Source organism: Cyprinodon tularosa, unplaced genomic scaffold, assembly GCF_016077235.1.
Source record: "Cyprinodon tularosa strain WSP-4 unplaced genomic scaffold, ASM1607723v1 ctg40, whole genome shotgun sequence".
Lineage (NCBI taxonomy): Eukaryota > Metazoa > Chordata > Actinopteri > Cyprinodontiformes > Cyprinodontidae > Cyprinodon > Cyprinodon tularosa.
The window spans coordinates 1,327,272-1,344,140 of record NW_024039119.1 but is presented as its reverse complement, the minus strand read 5'-3'; the positions used below and the strand labels follow the sequence as shown (position 1 = coordinate 1,344,140).

The following is a 16,869-nucleotide window of genomic DNA, read 5'->3' as shown; positions in this document are numbered from 1 at the left end:
ATTATCAAAAAAAAAAAAAACTTTACTAAAGCATTTCTTACTGTTACAGTCAAATTACTTTTACCATGGACATATTAATACGTAAAATAAAACTCTGTTGCACATAACATAAAATGGCTACCAAATTAACAAACACAGTAGAATACAAGGATAAATGAAAAACCATAACCTGGATGTATATACCCTAATAAACAATGGGAAGAAAGTAAATAAAACAAAATGTATATGTGCAATATAATAATAATAATATGGACAAAAAATACATAAAAATAAACAGATTTAAAGATTTTAGCAAAATAGAACGAGGAAAATAAATAATGTATTCAACTGAATGATAGACTGATAGATATACAGGTGCTGGTCATAAAATTAGAATATCATGAAAAAGTAGATTGATTTCAGTAATTCCATTTAAAAAGTGAAACTTGTATATTATATTCATACATTACATACAAACTCATATATTTCAGATGTTTATTTTGTTTAATTTTGATGATTACAAATGACAACAAATGAAAATCTCACATTCATCATATCAGAAAATTAGAATATTGTGAAAAGGTTCAAAATTGATGGCCCCTGGTGCCACACTCTAATCAGCTAATTAACTCAAACCACCTGCAAAAGCCTTTAAATGGTCTTTCAGTCTAGTTCTATAGGCTACACAATCATGGGGAAGACTGCTGACTTGACAGTTGTCCAAAAGACGACCATCGACACCTTGCACAAGGAGGGCAAGACACAAAAGGTCATCGCTAAAGAGGCTGGCTGTTCACAGAGCTCAGTGTCCAAGCACATTAATAGAGAGGCGAAGGGAAGGAAAAGATGTGGTCGAAAAAAGTGTACAAGCAAGAGAGATAACCGCACCCTGGAGAGGATTGTGAAACAAAACCCATTCAAAAATGTGGGGGAGATTCACAAAGAGTGGACTGCAGCTGGAGTGAGTGCTTCAAGAACCACCACACACAGACGTATGAAAGACATGGGTTTCTGCTGTCGCATTCCTTGTGTCAAGCCACTCTTGAACCACAGACAGCGTCAGAAGCGTCTTGCCTGGGCTAAAGAGAAACAGGACTGGACTGCTGGTGAGTGGTCCAAAGTCATGTTCTCTGATGAAAGTAAATTTTGCATTTCCTTTGGAAATCAAGGTCCCAGAGTCTGGAGGAAAAGAAGAGAGGCACTTCATCCACGTTGCTTGAAGTCCAGTGTAAAGTTTCCACAGTCAGTGATGGTTTGGGGTGCCATGTCATCTGCTGGTGTTGGTCCATTGTGTTTTCTGAGGTCCAGGGTCAACGCAGCCACATACCAGGAAGTTTTAGAGCACTTCATGCTTCCTGCAGCTGACCAACTTTTTGGAGATGCAGATTTCATTTTCCAACAGGACTTGGCACCTGCACACAGTGCCAAAGCTACCAGTACCTGGTTGAAGGACCATGGTATCCCTGTTCTTAATTGGCCAGCAAACTCTCCTGACCTTAACCCCATAGAAAATCTATGGGGTATTGTGAAGAAGAAGATGCAATACACCAGACCCAACAATTCAGAAGAGCTAAAAGCCACTATTAGAGCAACCTGGGCTATCATAACACCTGAGCAGTGCCACAGACTGATCGACTCCATGCCACGCCGCATTGCTGCAGTAATACAGGCCAAAGGAGGCCCAACTAAATACTGAGTGCTGTACATGCTCATACTTTTCATGTTCATACTTTTCAGTTGGCCAACATTTCTATAAATCCTTTGTTTTTATTGGTCTTCAGTAATATTCTAATTTTCTGATATGATGAATTTGAGATTTTCATTTGTTGTCATTTGTAATCATCAAAATTAAACAAAATAAGCATCTGAAATATATGAGTTTGTATGTAATGTATGAATATAATATACAAGTTTCACTTTTTAAATGGAATTACTGAAATCAATCTACTTTTTCATGATATTCTAATTTTATGACCAGCACCTGTATAGATGCTGCATATATATAGTAAATACATAAAATGTATTGTGCACTTAATAAAAAAAACATATACACAAAAATCTTTCTGAAACACTTACAATTTTTGGGGTAGTTATATATTAGCACTTTCACCTTTAAGTGAATATTGAATACGTTTGATAAAACGGATGGCAATTTATTAAAAACAGATTTACGCGAGGTGGTGCAGTATCAAGACAGTCCTTTAGGTGGCGGTAATGCCAAACGGTCAACAACAAACGTGCAACGTAAAGAAGACTGTCAAGCCAGGAAAACGGAAATACCAGGAGCTTGGGCAGGATGCGATCTTTTCCTTAAACTAATGGTTTGTTAATTATTAAGAAGGAAAAACTAATATAACAACGCCGTAGACCAAACTGCAGCTATGACCAATGGTAAGTATGTTGCTCTAGCTGATGGGTGGACGGCAGGAGAACAGTTTCTAATTGGTTTAGATTTGAAGAAGAGCTAGTGAAGGCTAGCTTGGCTGTAGACGTGGCCCCCCCTGTGTTACTTTCTGTCTTTCATGAGGATTTAAATAAACCCACCAATTACTCTGATACGAATTTGTCAGATTATTCTTCAAGAGTTACAGATGGAATGAGCTTCCTGCTTACAATTTATGTTTGTGGTTTGCAACAGTTATTATGCTAACTAACTAGCATATCCAGCTGGACCTTGGCTGCATAACCCTAAAGTGATTGAATGTTGCCTTTGAAATCCCTCTGATTGGTCTAATCTAATTTACAGCAGTATCCCTTTAATTTAGTATATAAATATATTTAAATATATATTTTTAGTCATGTTTACAATGTTTGTCCTCCTCTGCAGTGTATTCCTTTGACGGCATCCTTGTGTTTGGGCTGCTGTTCATCTGCACATGTGCATACCTCAAAAAGGTGCCTCGGCTCAACAGCTGGTTGCTGTCAGAAAAGAAAGGAGTGTGGGGCGTCTTCTACAAAGGTAACATACCCTAACAGTGCAAAAACTCTTTAAACTGTTGCAGTTATAAAAAAAATACCCATATTGTTAGGATTATAACTTTAGAAACACTGGAAAATGTATTAGTAAGACAAAAAAACATGATTTGTGGCGTGCCTTGTCATGATCAGGAAACTTGTCAAGTAGCTCAAATGGGAAAACTTCTTTTAACCTTCATTGGTTAAAAGTTTTTTTATTTTCCAAAACATTACATTCTAATAAGAACAGTGAGAATATCTGGAACGCATGCGATGTCCCAATATGCATGCTTTTAATTCAGAATATTATTGTCTTTTAAAGTGGTTTAACCTGTGTAGTTGAAACCAGAGGTTTACATACCCACTATGTAAATATTATACCATCCATTGTTCAAACTTATAACTATGCTTGGTTTGGGCTGTGGTGTGGCCTTTCTCTATGGATTGGACAGTTTGTAGTTTATTAAGCTCTTTAACTATTTGTTTAACCTTGTCTTTTTATAAAAGTAAACTATATATTTCCTGTTTTAGGTAAAATGTGATTTCTTGAATGCTTTTGTTTATTTGTATTTTCCTGGCTAAGGGTCTTTATGCATGGAGTTTGTATGTTCTCCCTGTGCAGGTGTGTGTTCTCTCCGGGTACTCCGGCCTCCTCCCAAAGTCCAAAAACATGAGTTATGTTACTTGTCTTCTCGAAAATTTTCTTAGGTGTGTGTGTGAATGGTGGTTTGTCTCTGCGTTGCCCTGTGATGGACTGGCAACCTGTCCAGGGTGTACGCCGCCTCTCATGTAAACAGCTGGAAACAGGCAGCAGCACCCCTCGCGACTCCAGCTGGGAAAAAGCATGACAGAAAATGGATGAATTAAGACACTTGTCTGCTTCCTTATAATTTTGTAGAATTGCCTTTAACAAAAGGCTGTGATTGGTCATCACTGATCATACACTTTTTCATGAAAATTCCGCCAATATAATTGTGAGCCGATCGAACGTCACTCGAACACTACTCGGCATGACTTCCAGAAATGGGTTTTTTGTCTCAAAATGTTTTTGCAAAGAGTAATCTGCTTGCTTACGTTACTTTTTGGTTTATGCTCCTTCTCACTCAGCGGAATTTTATTGGGTTTTTGTTCATGGTTTGTTTCAAATGGTTAATGGTACTCCAACCAGATTCAGATCCATATTTTTACATGGTCTTCTGCTCTTTTTCTTGGAGTGATTCACACATTTCACATATAAAAGATTAAACATCTATTTCTCCCTCCTGGATATTATAAAAGCTAGAAGTTCCCATGGTGTTTTAATGTCTGGGAAGATCAATGTGGACTAGACCTTAATATGGCCAAAACATATCACGATTTATTTCATAATTTTGGTTGTATATAACTTTATTATCGATGTAAAAATAAACATTAAAAGCCTCAAAAATACTTCCCAAGAATTCCAACAACTTTTAAGAGATAATTTCGAGATGAATAAAAACATAAAACTACATAACTAGGGGTTTAAATCACATCCATCATGGCGATTCGATTCAGTTTCTATTTCCTGACCCAATGATTCGATTATTTTCGATACTCAAGAATACACCATGATTCGATTCGATTAATTGGTTCAGTTTTTTATTTTTATTTTTTTTTACACCTTGCAGGCTAAACAATGTTTCAAATTTGAAATAAATCAATGAAAGCTGTAATATCGTTAAACAACAACAGCAAATAACAGAAGTAGAAAAGTTGCACTCCACCTATTCCTATTAAAACCTCATTCACTGAAAAATAATAATACCCCTGCGTTATAGATTCTGAAAGGCTTTGCATCAAAAAATACTGCACACAATCAGTGCAATGAGTGCAATGAAATACCTCGGATCCAGACGTCCCCGACCCCTCCACAGACGGGACAGGAGGCCGGCTTGTTTTGTTTTTATGACCCAAAATTGCGGAAAACAACTCATGAAGTTTGACCCGCTAGAAGAGCGAGGTGCGCGAGAACGCTGGGACCCTTTTTCCACCTGGATCTGCTCTTTTTGGCCCTCATGTCCCTCCGTCGTCGGACTAAACTCGCCCCCACTTCCTCTCCCCCTCTGCAGTATCTAGACCCACAGTGTGTAGCACAGACCACACTTCAATATTGAGCATAAATCAAAAATGTCTGTGTCAAGCTCACTGCGACACACTGCTGTAAGAGTATAACCAGGAAGCACGGTAGGAGGGCAAAATAGGTTTAGCGCCACCGCAGCACGGGAGGGAGAATTATGTCCAGGAGCAAATGGATAAAAATAGACCGGAGGAAAAAAAAACATGAATCAAAACTCTTGCAGACGTATCGATGCATCGGATTGTTGGCTGTTGGATCGATACAAAACGATTATTATTTCCACCCCTAATAACAACACTGGAATGTCAGTCAGTGACAAATGTTAAATGTATGTTGAAATATCAAAAATGTCATCTCAACTCTATGAATATATATATTTATCTTAATATTGGATTATAGCCCAGGTCTGTGTGGGACAATAAGGAGTCTTAGACTTAGACAACTTTTGTCATTTTGTATACACAGAGTGTACACAAAACAACATTTTGTTTAGTACAGCTTTTCAGACAGTAAATTAACATTTCCATTCAATAAAGTGCAGTAGTGATCAAATGTAAACAGTGTGAGGGGGAAAAAACATGTTGATATGGAAGTTAGGAGCATTAATATATATAGTTCAAAAATGCTGTACATTTTGGTTTGGTCTTATCGTTGACATGATTTAGAGTTTTTTTTTCAACAGTTTAGGATGGCAGTGGGGAATAAGCTGTTGCAGAATCTGCCTAACCTGCATTGAATGCTGCAAAGTCTCTTCCCAGAGGGAAGCAGGGAGAACAGTCCATGGTGGGGGAGTGAGGGCTCAGGACACGCAGGACTGAAATATCTGCGTGTCCTGAAATATGAAATATCTTTCTCTCCTCGCCTTCTTCCAGTTGAGGCACTGCATCCTCCACACCACATAGTGAGACAGCTGATCAGAACGCTCTCAATGAAGCGTCTGTAGAAGGTCGGGAGGATGGCTGGGGGCAGGTGGGCTTTCCTCATCCTCTTCAGGAAGTACAAGCGACTCTGTGCCCTTTTGACCAGTGAGGTGGTGTTTACAGTACAGGTGAGGTTTTCTGTGATGTGCACTTCTGGGAGTGCACATCACAGAAAACCTCACCTAGAGTGTAATTTAGCAACTACATTTAAGGTTTACAATTTTCTTATTATTCTTTACTTTGCTACAATATCTAACAAGGAATCATGGTGTTGAGGCATTGCCTTCAAATAACATCCATAGGCGTCTCATCCTTTTGCCAGAAAACGTTGAGATGCTAACAAAGCCCTATGCCATCATCTGGGCTTTTAAGCTTTTAAGAAAATAATAAAGTAAGGCTGAAACATGTTACCATTATAAAAATAATCGTCAACTAGTGTGGCAATCAAATAAGTGCCTAGAGTAATGGGACAGAGATTCTAAAAAATGCTATTTGCTTAAATAATAGCTTGCTTGTAACAGCAATTAGGACACAGCTCTAGAAATATAAACTATAAAAATTTAGAAACAGGAAAATACAATTGTTCTATTAAAGGTTAAATTGCTTTATGTGTATATATATTTGTATCTATAAATTTTTTTGGTTCGGTTTGTTTTTATATAATCCAAATGTTTATTTTGAAACTTTAACTTATTGATGGTATCCCCTTTTGTAGATTAAGTGATTAATGGAAAAAGAAACTGATTTGTCCATAAATAGAATAATTGTTGGCTTCAAAAAAAGAAATCTGTACTGAAAAACAGAAAATGCATCATCAATCTGGTATTTATTGAATGGAAATAATTTTCATAAATCTGAGGTGGATTAAAAACTTATGCATTTATTTTTTTCTTTATCTGGTTTCTGCTGTGCGGTTGGGATTGTAATTATAAACTGGTAGCGATCCAAATAAAAACACATTCTAATCTACCATTACCCTCCTTATTAAGTAGAATGCTAAACAATCAGTTTGGGCTAACGGTATGTATTCCTCTAAGTTGTTGTGCCTTTATGTCCTGTGTTGTATCTGTTGCTGACCTGCAATCTTCTCCCTCTCTTATCTCCTTCTCAGCTGCAATAATTGGGACAAGGCTTCACATCCCTGTGGCAATTTCCTGCTTGATCATGGCCTTTTACGTCATCTTCCTGAAATGATAATCAGCCTGGACTGGAGGGACTGGATGGCTGCAGGCTGGGAATGGACTCATTTCTGTGGTCCTGTGTTAATCCTCACTCTGGGGGTCTCCTAAGTGACAGATGATACCCCACTGGGCATGTGGACCTCTTGTAAATATTAAGCCAGTGCTGCCCCCTTCTGGTGACTAGGAATTCAAACCCTCCCTGTATATTTGTGCACTACAGACATGGGGGACTGTGAATCTACAGAGAAGGCCCACAGGTTCACTTGATTCCATTCTATTGTTGGGTTATATTGATGGCTCTCTCTAACTTACACACTCACTGGGTTATTATTATTATTGTACTGAAGGACACGGGAGGTTGAATGGATAAATGTACATGCTACATTTTACCTGTGTCCTATTCAAGTTTTGCCACGCTATACCTAGCAAAGAAAAAAAATAAATAGAAATCAAATGATTCATTCAACCTGCTCCTAGTTATGCTGTTTCTGTGTTGCCTTTCCTGGTACTGGTGGAGGGAAAGATATACAAAGCTAATATATAAATATGGTTACACTATTTTCTTTTATTAATTTTACAAAATTCTTTTAATCTTGCCAATTTTCTGAGTAGAGCTATTTGACATCTCATCTCAACCTGTTCAGATCTCAACAGTTTTTTTGCATTATCTAATCTAATAATTAGGATGATTTCATTTTTAGTCTAGTTACAACCACAACTTTATTGTACTTTGGAATTGAATGGGATATAATTTAACTGACTGGTGAAGATTTGTAAAGCAGATGGGGGAGGGGAAGACAAAACCTAAAATTCTCTGAATTTGATATCAGATCTGATGTATCTAAGTTTCTTTGTAAACTTTTGGCCACGCATGGCTTTAAGTCTCACTTTCCAGGGGATTGGTCGGCTAGTTCAAGAATATGCTTCAGTGGCGACATTAAGGTCCTGTCGGAAGGTGAACTTTTCCCTCTTTGTGGAGCAGGCCTCTTGAGGTTCAGTGTCCTTTATCTTCTAGAACTGAAACGCTTAAAGTTGGAGCTCCTAGCAAAATCCCCACAGCACAATGCTGCCACCACTATACCTCTGAGGAGTAGGTGTGGTGCAATGTTAGTTTTCTTATTCATGTTGGTCTCTCTTAGGCTTTCACCAAACTTCTGCAGTTTTACTAACTTACTGCAATTTCCCAGCTTGGGATAAATAAAGTACATCTATCTATCTATCTAAAATTAAATCATAGGGAGCAAGATTCATTTTACTAATTACGTCTGATGACTCTGGTTTTACTGGATTTTATTTAGAGGGTTTAAAGTAAAGGGGAATGACTTTATGCCTGCCACACTTTTAGATTTCTATTTACAGATTATTTTTAGACTCTGGTGTCCTTTATTTTTGTCAGTTTTTGAAAGTAGGCAGACAGGAAATGGGATTTAAGAGAAGAGGAAGACGTGTGGCAAAGGTCATGTGGTCTCGATTCAGACTTATGACAGCTGCATCGAGGAATAAAAGCCTCTGCACGAGTCGCGCACGTAATCCCTGCACCATTATGCCCACACTTTTAAATTTCTATATGTCCATAAAAATTTATCCGAAAGTTACTTTTAGCATCACTTAACATCTTCAAATGAAGGTAATGTCTAAGTAAATGTATTCGACTTGCCTGAAAACATAAAAGCAAAGCCAAAGTTTTGTGATGCTCCTGCCCTTTTATCCGTCTGCTGTTATTTGGACTTGTGGGACATGATTTGTATGATTAAATTGCATTGTTTTGTTGAGATTCAATGCTGTTTTGATTAAAAAATGTTAACAGCTTTGGTGTTGTGGTTTTTGACAAACACACTGTAATGCAATAAGTTCCAGTACCAGTGAGACCTAATGCAACATAAGTGTGTCTTCATGCTTCTTATTGTTTACTTGTTTCGAAATAGCTCACAGCGATTGTGGTCAGCCTTTTTCTCAAAACAACACGCAGTTTTGCTGTTTTCATCCTAACCCCTAAAACCTCCAAGGTAAGTGGGGGGGAAACCCCACAGAAATTCCCATCTAGGTGTTCTTACCCCTTTATGCACGGCGGTGGGCTCTGTGCAGTGCTGCTTCTTGGAGAATATGTCTTTATTTGACCTTTTGTCTTTCACCCCATGTATTTTTCTTAGTGTTCCTCATGCTTTCTGGTAAACAACAAAGATGTCGTCCAAAGTTTTTCAGCAAAACAGTAGGGAATGGTACACACGCGTAAGATTTATGGAGGTCTCGGATCTTTCCCATTTGACCCTTTACCTTATTTCAAGAGAATAAATAAAATGGCCTGTTCATACTGGAAGAAACGTTTGAAAAAAAGTCATTCGACTTGTTTTACCGCTGAGATTCTGACCATTATCGGAGTGATGAGTATTTTGTTTATTAATAAAAAAACTCCTGATCCTTTTCAATTTACAGGTGCTGGTCATAAAATTAGAATATCATGAAAAAGTAGATTGATTTCAGTAATTCCATTTAAAAAGTGAAACTTGTATATTATATTCATACATTACATACAAACTCATATATTTCAGATGTTTATTTTGTTTAATTTTGATGATTACAAATGACAACAAATGAAAATCTCAAATTCATCATATCAGAAAATTAGAATATTGTGAAAAGGTTCAAAATTGATGGCCCCTGGTGCCACACTCTAATCAGCTAATTAACTCAAACCACCTGCAAAAGCCTTTAAATGGTCTTTCAGTCTAGTTCTATAGGCTACACAATCATGGGGAAGACTGCTGACTTGACAGTTGTCCAAAAGACGACCATCGACACCTTGCACAAGGAGGGCAAGACACAAAAGGTCATCGCTAAAGAGGCTGGCTGTTCACAGAGCTCAGTGTCCAAGCACATTAATAGAGAGGCGAAGGGAAGGAAAAGATGTGGTCGAAAAAAGTGTACAAGCAAGAGAGATAACCGCACCCTGGAGAGGATTGTGAAACAAAACCCATTCAAAAATGTGGGGGAGATTCACAAAGAGTGGACTGCAGCTGGAGTGAGTGCTTCAAGAACCACCACACACAGACGTATGAAAGACATGGGTTTCTGCTGTCGCATTCCTTGTGTCAAGCCACTCTTGAACCACAGACAGCGTCAGAAGCGTCTAAAGAGAAACAGGACTGGACTGCTGGTGAGTGGTCCAAAGTCATGTTCTCTGATGAAAGTAAATTTTGCATTTCCTTTGGAAATCAAGGTCCCAGAGTCTGGAGGAAAAGAAGAGAGGCACTTCATCCACGTTGCTTGAAGTCCAGTGTAAAGTTTCCACAGTCAGTGATGGTTTGGGGTGCCATGTCATCTGCTGGTGTTGGTCCATTGTGTTTTCTGAGGTCCAGGGTCAACGCAGCCATATACCAGGAAGTTTTAGAGCACTTCATGCTTCCTGCAGCTGACCAACTTTTTGGAGATGCAGATTTCATTTTCCAACAGGACTTGGCACCTGCACACAGTGCCAAAGCTACCAGTACCTGGTTGAAGGACCATGGTATCCCTGTTCTTAATTGGCCAGCAAACTCTCCTGACCTTAACCCCATAGAAAATCTATGGGGTATTGTGAAGAAGAAGATGCAATACACCAGACCCAACAATTCAGAAGAGCTAAAAGCCACTATTAGAGCAACCTGGGCTATCATAACACCTGAGCAGTGCCACAGACTGATCGACTCCATGCCACGCCGCATTGCTGCAGTAATACAGGCCAAAGGAGGCCCAACTAAATACTGAGTGCTGTACATGCTCATACTTTTCATGTTCATACTTTTCAGTTGGCCAACATTTCTATAAATCCTTTGTTTTTATTGGTCTTCAGTAATATTCTAATTTTCTGATATGATGAATTTGAGATTTTCATTTGTTGTCATTTGTAATCATCAAAATTAAACAAAATAAACATCTGAAATATATGAGTTTGTATGTAATGTATGAATATAATATACAAGTTTCACTTTTTAAATGGAATTACTGAAATCAATCTACTTTTTCATGATATTCTAATTTTATGACCAGCACCTGTAAGTTGTGTTCATCAGAGACTTTTACATTGTATTGTTACAGATATGTTTCTACTGCTGTAAACGAAATCAGTTCACCTCAAAAGACAAAATAAACACCTTAGTCATTATATAAATTTTATTTTTATCATTGGTCTGACAGATGTTCTTTTTTGTGTTTGGGTGAACTGTCTTACAATTTATAATGGACAGATTATTGATCCATACATACCTCTGTAAGGGAAACATTGACTTTGATCTTTTAGGCTACTAAAGACAGGAAAAAGATGGGTCTGTTAGATTTTTCTGCTGCAGTAGTAAAAATTATGGTAAATCATTGACACAAAAATAGGTTTAAGTAACATTAAATGTATAAGACCATGTAAATCTAATGCAACTGCAGTCTAAATACAGATGCTCTGAGAAGACTGTGAGACTTGTTATTGAACATGACTACCAGGGCAAAGCTAATGGTAAAAAGGGCAACGGTAATTCTGAGGGAGGTATAGGTATAGGCCTTTTACTGAATACACTGTGACAGTTTGTAAAAATACAAATGGCTAAGTAATGTAATGTCTACAATTAGGGTCTACAACTTCTTAAATCCAAAGAGCCATTTTCTTTGTTGGTAAGAGGCACACATATTGCATGAACTTTTAAAAAGAAAAAACAATTTATTTTTGTTAAAAATTGAAATCTCTTGCAATTTTAAATAACCGATATTTTATTTTTAGGTTTTAAAACCAGGAAAAACAAATGTTTTATAAAAAGTAAGCTTAGATTTTCCTCTATGAGATATTAATTGATGGGTAAGAAGGAAAAAAAAAAGACAAAATACACAAAAATAGACCTTAAGACATATTTCTTGTACACTTTTTTGTAAAATAGATTTCAAATTTTAATTTAAAAGTCTGCTTAAGCTTCTGAGGCTGATATTTGTTATGCTATATTTAAAACCAATACTTGGCCTATTTTTAGTGTTAGGCATTATCAAGAGCTATGGTATTCTGTCCAATAGCAGCCACTTTGGTGGCTTCAGACCCCTGTTTGTGCAGCATGTAATTTTATGATATGCACTGATTTGTGACCAACTCATAATCTGAGGAATGTTTTTTACATTCTGTAATGTTTAAAACTTTTACAATGGGTGTTTTTTGTATCTTTGATTAGAACCGTTTAGTGGCCTAGATTTGTTGTAGTTTTGATCCATACTTAAGGTCTGATTTTTCCATACTTGACATGTTTATTTTCTTTTCAGATGTCATAAGTTACAAATCTTTAACTCCTTACAGAGGGGGGATTCCCGCCCCTGAGGATATCCCCTAATTTCTCAATATCGCGTCATTTCTCGCGAGAAAATCGTCCCCGTTCCCGTGAGCGCGACTGACGGTTGGACGTGCGCGTTCTGGGCTCCTCGCGCTCAGCTCAGAATAGAGGCGAAAAATCCAGCGAAAGCCAGACAGAGTGCTTCCTGACCTGAAACGTTCTGTACGCCAAGTTGTTTCCGAGCGTTCTGAGACAGAGGAAGGGAATTTTCCTTTTGCGCAACTTTTCTTTTTTTTTTTAGATTGTTAATTTTTATTTTGCACACACTGGGTCAGTGAAGTTGTGATTAATTTTTAGAGTTTAGACAGGGAGAGCAGCAGCAGTGCACGTCAGCCTCGCGCAGGGAGGAGCGGAGAAGAGGGCAGAAGTTTCCGCTGGGCTTGTTTTGTCACCGCGGGGCTGCTGGTGGTCAATCCGCAGGAATGTCGCACAAGGAGAGACCCGTTTTCTATCGACAGGAGCTCAACAAAACCGTGTGGGAAGTCCCGCAGCGCTATAAGAACCTGTCTCCGGTCGGCTCCGGTGCTTACGGATCCGTGTGGTGAGTAGTTGCTCCTGCAGAGAGCCCTCTCGAAAGCAAACCGCGCGATTGCACAACGACCCAGTGGCTTTCTGAGGCCCAGATATCTGTCTATTTTCTGGGTGTAGTTACCAGCTTGCAGAGGGCTTCTGTGCTAAAAGCGGCTTTTGTTTACAGCTTCACGTCGTGCACTTTTTCGTAGTGGTTTGCTTCCACATCGATGTATGTTTATGTTTCTGTGTACCTTCGCTGTTGTTTTCCTATGCCCACTTTTGCTTGTTTTTCAAGTTAATCGAGCTGCTGGTGGCTGCAGACGGCTTTCGTTTTGCACTTGCACTGGTCCCTACTCTGGTTGGCTGACATGCCCATACTTGTATCATGGAGAAAGGGGTGCCTCCTCATTGCATCTGTTCTCCTTGTGTCTGTAAATAGCACCACTGCTCTTAGTCCTCCACCTAAAGTACCTGCACCTTTCCTTTTCATCATGGATTGCAAATCCTGGACATCGTGCGTTTTCCAGTTGGGTGCAGCCTGCAGAGTACCAGGAGGTCACGTGGTTTTTCGGAAACTAGGCCCCCTCACTGCACCGTGCTCTACAGGAACCCATCCGAGGAGGAGGAGGATGATGATGACTCTGGAATGATGTCACCCTTTCTCCCGTTGTGTTACACACGGATGAGTCACAGTCCCGAGGTTAGGTGTTGGCTTCAGCTCTGACTCCCTCCACTCAGCTATGTTATAGATGAGGAGGAACCCTAATGTTTCTCCTGCCTTTGACCAAACTTTAACACCCCCAGCTGCATGTGATGCAGCCCCTGTGAGGACTTCCAGGGAAGTGCAGGCCCATATTTAGACCTGAAGATAACTAATGTTTACATAAAAGGAATATACTTGCAATCTTTTGCAAAAGTTTTCAAATCTAATGAGCTTCATGTTAAAACCACAACTTCAGTTTATATATATATATATATATATATATATATATATATATATATATATATATATATATATATATATATATATATATATATATAAAACACAGGCGTGTGCATTTTTGTGCATCATTTCTCATACACAGCTTTGATTGAAAGGGCTTTGTATATAAAGTTATTATTAACAAACAGCATTATAAGGGCCAAGGGGCAGTCCACACAGATCAGTTCCCAAATATTTCAGCCTGTGACCCCAGTAAATAGCAATGCAACAGACTGCCCCCCCCCCCCCAAGAAAAATACACAGAATTACCTCACTGTGTATTTATGAAAATAAGGTAATATCATCACATTCGTTTTTAAGTACATTTATTTTTTTAGATGACATTTAATAATCTAATGAATCATTATTTAATTGTGACATGTTACAAGTTAATAGTTTATTTAATATTTGAGTATATTACATACATTTATTTATAAATGTTACATTTACGTATTTCATGATACTTTTTTTTTATTTCACGAGACTTTCACATTTAGGTGTTTTTTGATCAATGGTGTCAAAAGTACACACATTTGTTACTTAAGTAGAAGTATAGATACTTCAGTTTAAAATCACTCTGGTAAAAGTTGAAGTATCAACTTGGCCTCTTTACTCAAATAAAAGTGATAAAGTATGTGCTCCAAAAACTACTTAAAAAGTGTAAAAGTATAAAGTAACCTTTAAAAAAAAAACAGCCAGATGCCACTATATGAATTGAAAGCTCAATTTTTTGACTTTTTTGAAAAGGATGAGGGAGGTCTTGTTGGTCTCAATCTCCATTTCCGATACGGTCTGGCCTGTGTCCGACCTTTCAGACATTTCAACATCTTTTTCTGAATCTGACATTGTAGCATGAAATAGATAATTCATGTTTGCAGTTTAAAGAACACCTGCTTGTTTCTGATTATTTCCTTTAGCTAACCAATGAGTGTTTGCGTTATATATGACTCATCCATTTACACTAGTTTTCACTAGATGTGGATGGCAGCAATGATCTGCATTTGATGGCGCAAATAAAATAAATATTTATAAACATAAAGGCAAGAGCAATGAGTAACGTTTGTTTTCAAAATGTAAGGAATAGAAAGTACAGATACTTGTGTGAAAATGTCAGAGGTAGTACAGTAAGTACAGTAACAAAGTATTTGTACTTCGTTACTTGTCACCTCTGTTTATGATATATTTTAGCCCTCCTTTTACTTGTTCTAAAACGGATTGATCCTGGTGATTGACTAACAATTTATAAGTGTCCATTTTATTAAAAAGTTTTGTCATTAACAAGAGGATCATTCTGTAACAAAAAGGTCTTTTTTTTTTCTTTTTCAATATCCAGAGTTAGATAAGTTTGTATTCTAACGATTTACTGTGCCAACTGTTATTTTGTCAGTGTTAGTTGTTGCACATCGTAACCTTATAAACGTTTGTCCAAACTTGCTTTAGATTAATTTTAATTCAGTTTATTCATATAGCGCTAATTCCAGACACATGCAATCTCAAGGAACTCTAAAGAATACATTCAAACAGATTATATTTCTCTCCAGGATGGTGTCACAGATAAAGCTACTATGACAAGAAAAATCAGTGTCAACATAAAATCAATGGTTGAACTGACAAACACAGCAGAATAGGACAGAAGAGATGGAATAAGCAGAATGATGAAAAGTTGGCCCCTATTTCCTCCAGCAGCCTAATTCTATTGCAGCACTATACATGCATATTACAGAATGGTATTGTCAAAGTACAGATTCAAGTACAATTTGTAGTCTGTGGTATTGCTTAAATTGATGTTCAGCTCTTTATTGTCATCTGAGTTTAAGCTGTTTCTCATCTAAGGCAGTGGAAAAATCTACCCTCCAAAGCACTGCCAGAAAACAAGTGCACTTAGAAAAAGAAACGATAAAAAGTGTTTTGTTCTCCAGGCTAGTATCCTCTTTGTAACTTTTCTGTAGAGGAGTTTTCACAAAGCTTTTCAAATACCAGTTGCATTAATTTGTGCTGTCTTCTGCTGCTACTTTATATGTAAAATAAAAAATAAATTCATGATAAATCTCTCATCCAAGTAACAAGTTCACACTAGCATTTAAGCCTGTTCCCCTAGGGCAGGAGTGTCAAAGTTGTTTTTATATCGAACAACTTCAGAGTTATCAAGTCTATGAAAAGGTTACCCTTGCAGCTGATTGCAGATTTGGCCCATAGGCCTCAAGCACTAGAGTATCTTCTGCTAAATTCTGCAGGCGGTTAATCTAAACGATTTTTAGCCTCTGAAGGTTTAACTACCATTGGCTCCTCCAGTACACCTTGTAATCTGTCACTCAGTTAAACCTTTTTTGTGTCTGCTGCCACCACATTGCTCAACTTCCTCGCAGAAATATTTAAAAAGAAACCCTATTAAGCCAGTTTCTCTATCACTCATAGACCGTATAGACAGCCCCACGCCTTTTAATCCACGCTGATTCAGAAACTTTTAAAGGGTTTGTGTGGAGAGAGAGAGTCTACCCTCTGTGTCGCTTCTTACTTTGCAGAAATAATCGTTTTGAATGCCTTTAATCAAGAAGAGAAATCTACTTTTCTCAGTTAAGACCAGCAAATGCTTGAAACCACGACACACCCAGAGGTGATGTACACGTTAAAGAAGCATTTTTTTTCCAGTTCTGTCAAAGACGAGGCTAGGAGACAGATAATGCAGCCCCACAAAAAGCTTGTGAAATAGTTGAAATTACACAAGTGTTTTTGTGCTCCATGTTTGGCTGACTCACTTGGATCTTACCCCATTAGATTTTCAGCTTAGGTTTAAAAACCTGTAATTTTCTGTCTTTTATTCTAACATCTTCTGCACAGTAGTTATTTTGGTCTATAGCTTGGCTTGAACTTTTGCATCTGAAGCGAAAGGCAAATATGCTTGAGC

At 37.9% G+C, this 16,869-nt stretch overlaps 2 protein-coding genes across 3 annotated transcripts in view; both read left to right on the top strand.

The window, feature by feature from the left end:
- Positions 1 to 2,221: 2,221 nt before the first annotated feature.
- On the top strand, positions 2,222 to 7,599 carry tmem167b (transmembrane protein 167B). Its single transcript, XM_038298024.1, has 3 exons — positions 2,222 to 2,370; positions 2,807 to 2,938; positions 7,064 to 7,599. Exons 1-3 carry the CDS (start codon positions 2,361 to 2,363, stop codon positions 7,144 to 7,146), a joined length of 225 nt encoding a protein of 74 aa, XP_038153952.1. The 5' UTR covers positions 2,222 to 2,360; the 3' UTR covers positions 7,147 to 7,599.
- Positions 7,600 to 12,555: 4,956 nt separating this feature from the next.
- mapk14b (mitogen-activated protein kinase 14b) overlaps positions 12,556 to 16,869 on the top strand; it is a 30,277-nt gene continuing 25,963 nt past the window's right edge. For both annotated transcript variants that reach the window (XM_038298022.1, XM_038298023.1), the window contains exon 1: positions 12,556 to 13,010. In XM_038298022.1, the coding sequence (XP_038153950.1) occupies positions 12,892 to 13,010 (119 nt within the window). In that variant the 5' untranslated portion in view covers positions 12,556 to 12,891. The remainder of the gene's footprint in view (positions 13,011 to 16,869) is intronic.

What these genes read in the sequence shown, in the direction of transcription:
- tmem167b (XM_038298024.1), top strand. An exon ending in GTGGGGCGTCTTCTACAAAG is followed by an intron (nt 2,939 to 7,063) that starts GTAACATACCCT and finishes TCTCCTTCTCAG; the next exon opens with CTGCAATAATTGGGACAAGG.